General features: G+C 41.9%; 1 protein-coding gene across 3 annotated transcripts in view; it reads right to left on the bottom strand.

The window, feature by feature from the left end:
* nlgn2a (neuroligin 2a) overlaps nucleotides 1–12,204 on the bottom strand; it is a 166,399-nt gene that overhangs the window by 64,535 nt on the left and 89,660 nt on the right. Inside the window, exon 4 of one of the 3 annotated variants that reach the window (XM_044020807.1) lies at nucleotides 11,851–11,904. The exons of the other annotated variants lie outside the window; for them this stretch is intronic. Within the exon in view, the coding sequence (XP_043876742.1) occupies nucleotides 11,851–11,904 (54 nt within the window). The remainder of the gene's footprint in view (nucleotides 1–11,850; nucleotides 11,905–12,204) is intronic. 3 annotated transcript variants of the gene reach the window in all.

Genomic DNA, 12,204 nt, shown 5'->3' with positions numbered 1-12,204 from the left:
ATGGAAAAATGATTTGAGTATAATTTTTCTGTCTCTTTGTGGTTGTTGTGAACCTCTATCCTCGAGAGTTGCATCCATTTTGGTCTGTGTGGTTGTTTTGCATCGTTCATTTTCTTTGAATCCCTCTGTTTTCTGAAACTGGGGGCGTTTCTCCCCCAGAGAGGGTCCTCTGATCGGAGGTGCGTCTTCTTAGATGTACGGCATTGCTTTCACGGTGTAGCCTAGCTGCTTGCTTAACCCTCTTATGACCATCATAATCAGAAGTCCTGAGGGCTACCGTAATGACAAGTTTATGGGCACAAAGCTCTATTTCTCTGCTTCCCGGTATCAATCCATCCATCTTCTTCCACTTTATCGTCCACATGAAGGTTGGGGAAGCGCGGGTCACACCCTGGACAGATCGCCGGTCCACAGTTTTTGACTATTTTTGTCTAGGAATTACGGTAACGAGAAGTCAGTCAGTCAGTCATCATCTAACCGCTCTATCCTCCACCAGAGGGTCGCGGGGGGTGCTGCGCCAATCTCAGCTACATCGGGCGACAGGCGGGGTACACCCTGGACAGCTCGCCAGTCCATCGCAGGGCCACACATAGATAGAGACAAACAACCATTCACTCTCACACTCACTCCTATGGTCAATTTAGAGTGTCCAATTCACCTAATCCCCACATTGCATGTTTTTGGACTGTGGGAGGAAGCCGGAGAACCCGGAGAGAACCCATGCACACACGGGGAGAACATGCAAACTCCATGCAGAAAGGCCCTTGTTCCAACCGGGGCTCGAACCCGGGTCTTCTCGCTGCAAGGCGAGAGTGCTAACCACTACACCACCGTGTGGCTGTAACGAGAAGTACGCGTGCTAAATCCTGTCGGCGACGGCGGGATGGTCACAGGAGGGTGAAATCCAGTTCAGACTGCAGTGTGAAAACAAATCCAACACTGGAACATATTACTCCCTGAATCGGAACAAAATCCAGGTATTCTCTCGCCAGGTATTTTCGCAAGAGTTTCCCTGATCCCTTGATTTGATAGAATAAGTCAGTCCATGGTCAGTTGTGCCATGTCAGTGTGAGTCTATTTTAAAATGTGAGGCCACATTAACATGCTAGTACGGGGGACTGCGTGTACATTTTAATAAATGAATACAGATAAATACAAAAGCACAGCCTACTTTATATCAAGTGTTCATGTTTTGCTCACTTGTTCTTCACTTGAAAAGAGGAAAATGCAGAGCGCATCGACACGGACACGTTTTGTGTGTTTTGCTGTTTGTTACCTCGTGGGAGTGATGCATTCCGCTTCGATATGAGAGTGTGAGTTTGTGCAGGAGGAGCGGAGAAACAGTAAATTGGGTATAGAGAGCCACCGCCGCTGTCTCCACTCACACACACCAGTGTTTCCATTAAGTAACGCTGTCAGCGCTGCCACTACCCACTGCTCTCCATCTCATACATAACAATACCTCCTTAATTGGGATGCTACTTCGACAGCAACAACACAATCCAAAGTGCAAGCGCACAAAATAGAGATAGAGAGCTGGAGACGGTCAGAGTGACTTTGGCTGTTGCGGCGTAAACCGACTTATAGCTCGACATAAAACAAGCACAACTGCACGCATGCGTGTGCGCGGCGAGAGACGAATCTCCTGCAGAGTGTGTGGGCGCAGTGTTGAGAGCGTGCGCGTGTTTGCGCTGTGATCTGCCAGAAACATGCCGTCGGTCCACCGCAGGGCGCACAGTGTGTGCTGGGGGTGAAAATGTGTGTTCAGCAGACATCTTTACATCCATGGAGATCTTCTGGTTTGTGCTTGAGGGCTACGACTTATCAGACAGCGATTCTACTATTCCCGTCCCGCAGCATAGGAACCATTGAGAGTGCGTGTCACCGGCAGTCAAATTAATCTGCAGCGCACGTGGGTTTTTATTGGCTTCAGCTCCAATCGATATCAGTGCAAATATAAGACCCAGGTGCACCTGCCAATGTTTTTTTTCCTATTTTGTTCTCTTTCGTGCCAGCCGTAATCCTCGTTAGCAGTGTTAATGTTTGTTTCCGATCCTTGCCTTTTAAAGCTTGAGACATTCTCATGCTCAGTATCATTCTAAGTCAAGTATGAGGACTATATTACTCTGTAATCTAATCTGTAGCAGGAGAAGTGAGAGGGCAAAGGAAAGAAAAGGCAGTAATGCAACATCACAGATGCCAACTACTGTAAAACACCAATGAAAGAAGAACCTTATCACCTCAGTGCTATAGAAATCAATTTACAATATACAATAATAATACAACTATTTATTGTTCAGCCCTACTTTTACTTTGTTAATGGCCTGTAATAAAAATATAATAGCATGTGGTGAAGGTGTTAAATTACTACGTATAAGTGACGCTGGGCTCTCGTTCATACCCTCATACACTCGGTACCGTCTCCCGCGACCACTTAGAGTCCGGTCTCCCTTTCCACTTTGCATGCAAATAACTAAATAAATACATGCATGGTTCGGGAGCCAGTTATGTCGCTTTTAGTCAGAAGCGTCGCGCAGACGTGTCCGTTGTCGGAGTGTGAGAGTTTTGTGTGACGGGCAGCGAGAGGAGGAGGACGAGAGAAAGAGCGAGGAGGGGCTCAATTAATATCACATAATGGGAAAAAGGGATGTGGGTATTAATAGAAGGGAACACACTCCAGTACCCACCGAGGAGGGTGCGGCACCTTTGCTTGTTGTTATGCAAAATCAGGCACAAGTACATAATATTACTCCTATAGTGGAACTGACATTCATTGACATCGTGTTCCCTCAGCTTACTGTATGGGAAACAACTATTTTGACAGACACCTCGTGGCAGAACTTACTTAATGTGCAGTTTATTATTCTTACATCCAAATAATTCACCTAAAACATTTTTGTATGGAGAACTAAAGAAGATCATTTACAAGAGCACATTTTAAGTAAACCAGACAGAGATTACCGCTGTAAAAGAAGCCAAAGAAGTGCATGAATAACAGCTGGATATGTGTTTAGGTTTGGGAAACGAGTGATCTGGAGTACAACCACAACACTCTCAGTATTTGTCATCTCCCCAGTGCCTCCTGAGAGGCCTACTCTGCAATGCAATTTGACAATTCCAAACTTCATTTGTTTCAGTGAGCACTTTAAAGTGTATTGATTTGGACTAAATAGACCCAACACAAGCTCTTGGCCAGCTCAAAGCTGGCACTGTGGTATTCACCGAGGTCCAGGAGTGAAAGGGGAGCTGAGCCCGGCTCCACTGCTTGGTCCCTCAGTCCCTTAGAACCACTTCATACGACAATAAACCCAGCCACGTTGAACCGAAAAATAGCATTGCACTGTTTTCCAAAATCCTAACTAATAAGCAATGTAGCACCAAAGCTCCCTCCGTCTCTGTCTTCCTCACTCGCAGTCCCTCTCTGTCACGGATTGTTTCCATCCCCGTCCTTTCCCTCGTCTCCACTTTCTTTGTCTTGTCAAGGGGGTTTTCGAGCTCAATAAAATATTATCCATCAGTGTGCAACGGAGTCGGTGTCTTCGGCATGATATTGACACAACCTTGACACGATGTGGGCCGAGCGTCGAGGTAATGGGGAAAGCAGGAAAAGCTTCGGCGGTAAATAACTGACAGGTCCGCAGAGACACAGGGAGACGGAAGGAGACGAATCGTTGTAGTAATGTAAAAATAAAGTTGGTTTGACAGGACTGTTGATCCTTCACGGGAGAAAATTCTGTTCTGTTCTGTTCTGTATCGGGCTTTTTTGTGTGTACACTGCTGTCTAAAACAATGTGTGTGTGTGTGTGTTTTTGTGCACCTGGTTATCCTCATCTGTCATTCAAAAAAAAACACAATTCCACATCATGAGCTTTAGAGTTCTGCCTCTCACAGTTTTTTTTTCCCCCTTCCATTCTTTCATCATTTTTCAATATACTCCTAAATCCTGTCACTGTGCCACCTCATTCCATTCAAAATCCACTTAAAAAGTAATTTGTACTGAGCATATAAGGATGTCAAATTTGTGACCCTCCCCCCCGCCCTCCTCCCACCTAACCCATATAAAGCCAGGCTGCACATTTTCAGCTGCCCGAAAGCTCACGCTTTCTTTGTCCTTTAGTATTTCGCAATTTAGAGATTTGGCTCTTAGCGTGTGTTTCGTACATTACATTGATTATTACACTGTGTCCGTGGTGAAACGCCTACAGGACACGGTGAGATTACGCTGGACAGCGTCTCCCTAGTGGCTCCTAATTATATGAATAAGATGAAAGATGCTAAGTGTCCGTCCTTGCAGGGAAACGGTCTCTCCAAAACCGGGGACTGTGAGCAAGAGCTGCAACTCAGCAAGCAAGCGTGAATCTCTGAGAACACACAACAGAGACGACGATATGAAGCGATGCAGCACTGCCCACGGGCCAAGCGGCCTGTTAGCACAGTCATGACCACAGTGGAGAGACACGACATAATACAGAGAGACAGAGAAAACACTGATGAAGACAAAAACATCTACCATCCTGCAGCCCTGGAGATTCATATGTTATTACTTAAGATGGACTCCAGAAATACTGTTGTCAGGTTTCCATTAACATGGATCGCAAAATGTAAATGAAATCTTCAAACGTGAGACGCAAACCTTTCCACCTCCTTCAGTCATACAAACCTTTTTTTTTTATTATTTTATTTCTATTTCTTTTGCATTCAGGATTTTATTAATTTGCAAATCGACTGCAAATAATCAAACGGACTACAGGTGGAAATGAGCTAAAATAGCTAGAATATGGTACATCAGCATCTTTGCTCCACTGAGCCTAATGTGTTGTTCACTGTCCCTGATAAATAAAATAAATACAAATGTAAAATTGAGTCACGGTGCATTGTTTTTGAAGCTGTGCATTCCTGAAAATGGCATCATTTTACTCTAAATAGAAGTAAGTCATCTCATATTAGTATAGTGTACACAGCACACTTTACAAAAGCTGCAATTACAGCGGCTCACATACATTAGGTTAGGCTAGTTTACAGGAAAAATAACAAGATCTCATTTTGCTTGTTTTTCAGCGGGCAAACATTAGACAATCCATAAAGTTCAATACTTTTATATTAGCAATGGCTCATGTAATTATGTGTCATATGAAAGGGGTCACTCTTCAGAACAATCCCACAGCTAATAAATAAAATTACCACCTCAGGTAGACGAGAGTCTTCTGGCCTGAAACTCCACTCTCATTGATCTCGTTTCAGCATGAGGTCATTTTCAGCAACAGAGCTTTGATTAAAACCCACTGTAACGTAATCAGTCCAACATCTAAAGCAGGTGACACCGACATAAGATGGAAAGCGACTTGATGGTGAGAGAATAATAAAGAAGGCTACTGTTTTAATGTCACATCCCAGAATAATTCAGGTTTGCTCAGTTTTCATGTTTATCACAATCATTAATATTTGTGTTAATATCAACGGCGTTTGTTGTACACGTATGTCTTTGAAATTCAGTGTTTACATCATGTCAATGAATACACCTTGTAGCAACCCATGTTAATGGAATAAACTTGCTGAGCCAATAACGTAATAACTTTTTGCCAATAACGTAATAACTTATTACGTTATTGGCCTTGCATTAATGATATACACTTGATAATGTAATAACTTAGCCAATAATGTAATAACTGAGGTATCACTTTTATGACATTATTGGCAATTTATTACGTTATTGGTTTTATTACATTTAAATGATTACATTATTGGCTGTTATTGCGTTATTGGTTTTATTACATTTAAATGATCACGTTATTGGCCGTTATTACGTTATTGGTTTTATTACATTTAAATGATTATGTTATTGGCCGTTATTACATTATTGGTTTTATTACATTTAAATGATTATTATTGGGTTATTACGTTATTGGTTTTATTACATTTAAATGATGTTATTGGCGTTATTACATTATTGGTTTTATTACATTTAAATGATCATGTTATTGTTACGTTATTGGTTTTATTACATTTAAATGATCACGTTATTGGCCGTTATTTATTGGTTTTATTACATTTAAATGATTATGTTATTGGCATTTATTGGTTTTATTACATTTAAATGATCAAATTGATTCTATTGGCGTATTTTATTGGTTTTATTACATTTAAATGATTATGCTATTGGCCATTATTGCGTTATTGGTTTTATTACATTTAAATGATCATGTTATTGGTTATTACGTTATGGTTTTATTACATTTAAATGATTACGTTATTGGCGTTATTGCGTATTGGTTTTATTACATTTAAATGATCCGTTATTGGCGTTATTGCATTATTGGTTTTATTACATTTAAATGATTATGTTATTGGCTTGTTATGATTATTGGTTTTATTACATTTTAAATGATCACGTATATTGGCCGTTATTACGTTATTGGTTATTACATTTAAATGATATGTTATTGGCGTTTATTATTGGTTTTATTACATTTAAATGATTGCGTTATTACGTTATTGGTTTTATTACATTTAAATGATTATTTATATTACATTATTGGTTTTATTACATTTAAATGATTATGTTATTGGCCGTTATTGCGTTATTGGTTTTATTACATTTAAATGATCATGTTATTGGCTGTTATTACATTATTGGTTGCTACACACATTATTATCAGAGAATATCAATACTTGTTGTCATCTGCATTAGCCATCTTACTAATACCTAGAAAACATTACTTTTCAATCTAATGGTGTGTTTCCACTGGCTCAACTCGACTCGCCTCGCACCGGCACAGCACGGTTAAGTCCAAGCAAGCTGAGGTGATACTATGGTGATGTCGCCAGACTGCTGGCCACTGATTGATCAGAGTGCCGTCACGGGAGACGTCTGACACAAGGATCAGGCCGAACAATGCCGAACTGCAGTTAAAACTACTTAACAATTATCAGGGAAATGACTAAAATCTCAATATTTAACAGAGGAGTCCGGTGTATTTCAGTCCAGTGACTGTGTCAGATGGAGTCTGTGCTCCGGTAAATAGTAACAAATAGTTTTAATTGGCTGATTCTAATGATTCACTTACACTGTAAACAACTACTTTACATATATTTTTGTTGGGACCATTGTGGGAAAGGGATTAGGCATTAGGAGCTGCTTGGAAGTGAAACACTTGACCAGCATGAGATCTGTAAATTGTGTACATTATTTCAGTCCGTGTGTTAGCACACAGCTTAAAGCACTGTAGATTAGGATTGGTATAAGGAGTGATTCTGTAACAGCGCCACTCTAGAACCTGTCTGTACTTTGTTTGATTAATGATATCCAATATTCCACTGTAATTAAACACCCAGCTGGATGGTTCATATTCTCATCACCACTAGTCATGAGGAAAATTGACTGCATTATTGGAAAAAGCCAAAGCTTCTTTTGATCACATCATTACATAATCTACGAGCTCAGCGGCGTTTTACCTCGAGAGGTCGATGAAGACATCCATCAGGTGCGTGGGATACAGGGAGAAATAATCCTCGCGATGTTAAAGGCGACACTCACAGTAAACAGCAAGCGAGCAGCATTTATGTGGCGACACATGGACGACTGTTCAATGTTTAAAACATAAAAATCACAAGGCGTCGTATTCAAGCGGCTGCAGTCTGGACAAAACTACATTCTACTACTTTCATGTACTGAGACTGTAATGACATATTTACATACATATACACACATTTAACATGGAGTAGGTTCCTCTTTTGCAGATATTGGTTCGGTACGGTACGTCTTTCTTTGCGTTTCCATTGGGAACAAAATAAACCAGCCCCAACCGTTCCATTTATCAGTATACTTCCCATGGGGTACCAGAGTAATATTACAGTACGGGTCAGCTGATGAAATGCTGATGACCATTTCACCGTCCGCAGTGTGTTCTCATACAAATCTTGACATCTTGTTGAGACAAAAATCCACAAACTGAGCAGAAAGAATGAGCCGCTCCGTCGTTGTCCGTTGTGTTGTTGTCATGTTTTGATGCCGCTGTTCGTTGTCGGCGCACAGGTACGACGGCGTGCAACATATCTCGCCGACACGTCCATTGAGCGCAGGGCACACCCGGTCTACCAGGTAACGGTACTAGTATCAGTCAAAACACAAGCCTGACCGAGGGCTTTACTGTTCCAAACCGTGGGAATTTGTGTCCATTACATTCCATGGAGCATTTAGGAGGTCAGGCACTGATGTTGGACGAGAAGGCCTGGCTCACAATCGCTGCTCCAGTTCATCCCAAAGGTGCTCGATGGGGTTGTCAAGTTCTTCCACACCGAACTCAAACCATGTCTTCATAGGCCTTTCTCTGTGCGCTGGGGTTACGATCGTGTTGGAATAGAAAAGGACCGCCATCAAACTGTTGCCACAAAGTTGAAAGCACAGAATTGTCCAAAATCTCTTGGTATGCTGAAGTATTAAGATTGGACTTAATTGGAGATAAGAGACCGAACCCTTAACATAAGTGGCAGTTCTGAAATGAACCGACTGGTGCTAGTTAGACACATCATCAGTGATGAACCCGGGGTCACACCCGGGGTCACAGGGTGTTTTGGGTTTTTGATCATCAGACACCATCACCCGGGCGACCCGGTAAGGGGTGATCAGCCCCCGTCTGGATCCACAGCCACCGCAAGTGTACCATGCAGTCCTTTCACTCCCAGAAGTTTGAGTGTCTTCTGCAGAGACTTCCCAGCGAAGCCACGTTTGCCAAATACTTATAGAGTATACGGGATTTTTTAATTGTTTCATCCGATAAGAACTCTCAACCATTTTGTTTTGATAATATAGTTCCTTGGGGTGCACGGATTTATCAGCCAATATTTACCTTATTGACTGCCATCTGCTTATTAGCAACGAGGAAGACTTCCTCCGAGGCTAAAAAATGTCTTAAACTATTCGTAGGAGCATTAAAGGACCGATGTGTGACACCTAAACTGCAGATTGGAGACCTCAGCTCCGTCCCCTGCTTATCAGCCCTCCTAAATCTTACACACTGGACCTTTAAAGATGATTTGTGATTGTTATCACTTCAATTCTTCATGTCTGGACCCAAAACAACACAACACGAATACAATAGACTAATGTTTATTATCGTAATGGCCCGCGTTTTAGATGAAAAGGTGCAGTCCTGTTTATGTTTTTCTACGCATGTGTGTGTGTGTGTGTGTGTGTCATAAAGAGGTGACATGGAAATGATGTTGTAGGTTTGGAGCTCAGGTGGCTCTGATCAGAGCCCACACGCAGCGACACACACTCTTTCATGATTACAGTCGATCTCTTTCAGGTCTGCAATCACCTCCTCTACACACACACACACACACACACAGACGTACACAAACACACAACATCAGTTTTTTTGGAGGTCGTCACTGAGCAGCTGTAGCACCTGACGCACGGCAGAGAGCGAGCGGTCGCTGCTGAATGAAAAGCATCTCACTGGGATGTCGCACTTCTTGAGAGCCTGGTGTGCACGTCTTCCTTCTGTCTTTCCTTTTTTCAGTTTTTGGACATGTTTGTTGTACGGCCTGGATTACAGAGCCTGCCAATTAGAACTAGGCAGTTGATTCGCGGCTGAAAGAATGAGGACAAAATGGTGGACAACACTGTGAGAACTGTGCTGGATATGACTGTTATCAGGGAAAAAGAAAAGTGGCTGTGTCGTGTCTCGTTCTCCGGCTGAAGAAGCCAATTTTAGAGGGTTTATACCAGGTCAATGAAAGATGATAACAGTCACTGTAATCTTGTTTCTTACACTCAAACCTTTATTCGTGCAACAATTCAAAGTCTTTGCTGGCAAACTAGAACACATTGTGTTGCATGACTGTATTTTTTTTTGTTTTTTTTTTCACACAATGCAGCCACTGGAGCAGCGGCGTTTTTGTTTTGCTGACCGTTTTTTGCTGCAAAACAAATGAGCAAATATAGACAAAAGCTGCTTTGAATCATTTTCAAGTGCCATTCTTTTGAGTTAGCCATCGATGTGGATATTTTATGAGCAAGTTTCTCAGAGGTTGTACGGTTTTTGTGCACAATTACATATCAAAGGCAAGAATTTCAGATTTTTTTACCCAAACAAAAAATACGCTTTTCTTTACCAAACCGAGAAAAATGTGTTTGTGTTTGGAGGATTTAAGTGTCCACATTACATCCACATTAAATCTACATCCAAACAGAATGTGCTGTCACATAATCCCGCTCGTTAGAGCACATTTTAAACTCCCTTCACACAAGTAAGGGCAAAATAAATGTAAGTATAATAAAGGGTGTCTAGTATACTATGACTGGAGGATGGAGAGGGCTTTTAAAAACAGGCTGTAGGTGCGTTGTGTCATTTCTGATCACTGATGTTTTTTGTCTTTTAATGGGAGACTCTAACGGGGCTATAATGGAGGAGATTTCCTCTGAGAGCAAGTTTTATTCATATCCTTATGCAAAAGACATTGGTATTGCTCTATCTTGCGTGTGTTTATTAGTCGTCTGTGTTCCCACGTGAGGACATTACACTCATATGCTCGAGAATCACCCTCAGTATTAAAAGTAGTTTAGTATCCTTATGGTTTTATTCAGAGACTCCCGTTTCCCCGCCCCCCCCCGGTGTCAGAAATTAATATCAAGTTGAACTTTCGTAACCAAGTTAGCGTAAAGGAATTAGCCGCTCCTAATCAAATGAGTGCGATTATACGTCGTGATGAGAGATGAAAGATGGATTTACGATGGAATAAAAGGTGTCTTGACTGCTCCGGCAGTTTGCCGAGTGTGGCTCGGCTCAGGGAAGAAGAAGAAGAAGAAGAAAAGAAAAAGGCTGGCTGTGTCTCTGCACCGCGGCGTTTGATCACGGAGAAAATCCTCTTGTGTCAAACATCCTCCCGACCCCCAAATGAAAGAGCATCACGGAGCAAGAGAAAGACTCGCCCCTCAAAACAGCATAAAGAGAAATAGGAATCAAAATATCATCTTCCCCCCCCCCTCCAAGAAACACGTCCAAAAGAACGAGAGCGAGGGCGGGTTTGGGGGGGGGGGGGGGGGGGGCAGATGAAAGCGCAGATTAAATCACCTCTGCAGTGCATGTGCTGCAGGTGGGAGATACATTAGCACACGGTGTCTGTGTGAGTTGTGTGTCTTTATTCTTGTAGCAGATTAGACTTTTATATTCCAGAGTGAGGCACGAGTGTCCTTGGATGCTTCCTGCACGATTTCTTTCTCTTTTGCTTTTTATTTGTTTTTGTCTTACTTGAGTTGATGCTATCGCCATTGACTTAGAACAAGGCCAGCCTAACATTTGGTTAGCGCCCGACTCAATAGCAATTTCATTCTCGAGACGTGGACTGCGGCGCGACAACAAAGCGTCCCATTGTGCACGCCGGTCTCAATGGGTGCTCACTGTTGCTGAAAACAACCGTTTGTTTTTGGGGACAATAGTTTCACTCGGACAATCTGTTTTCAAGGGCACAGTGGTGATGATGATGATCATGTCCAAGGCTGTCTTTTATTGGGAAAACACACAACACTCTGTAGATGGCTTTTTAATGAAGGGAAGCTGGGTTCCGTCAGCCAGGTGTTAGAATCATCCCAGGTTACACAACGCTATTGATCTGCATTTGAAAGGCCGCTTCCTTTTTTTTTTTTTTTGAATAGCAACAGTCAGCACATACATACTTACAGCAACACATTGGTAAGTATCATATCCAACAGTCACATCTAAGGAGACTTGTGTGTCTGTGTGAGTGCGTGCGTGCCTGTGTTCTCACTCTGTTGTATGTGTGTGTGTGTACACAACCCCCAAAAAGACTTCAAAACAAGAAAAAAGGAAAAACATGCAACAAAAATACCTTCGTCTCGAGGCTTGTTCATTGAAGATTCATCATGTTTTTTTGTGAGCGGACCTAGGGTTAAGAAAAAAAGGGGGGAAAAAGAGAAAAGAGAAAATTCAAAAAAGATTACTGGCAAAAACGGAAAAAGAAGAATGTCAAAAAAAGAAAAGAAGCAAGAGCAAAAAGGACAAACCAGCAAGAGTTCACTTGTGCTTATTGTTTTTTTTTTCTTTCTTTCTTTAAAAAGAGTACAAAAACAAAAACCAAAGGCATCACAGACACAGATTCATCACAAGAAAAGACACAAGATCAAAGAAAACGGATCCCTTTCTTTCCCCCTGCAGAAGAAAATGGCTGCCATTGTTTTTGTCG

Source organism: Solea senegalensis, linkage group LG3 (assembly GCF_019176455.1).
Source record: "Solea senegalensis isolate Sse05_10M linkage group LG3, IFAPA_SoseM_1, whole genome shotgun sequence".
In the NCBI taxonomy this organism is placed as follows: domain Eukaryota; kingdom Metazoa; phylum Chordata; class Actinopteri; order Pleuronectiformes; family Soleidae; genus Solea; species Solea senegalensis.
This window is presented reverse-complemented; position numbering and strand designations above follow the sequence as displayed.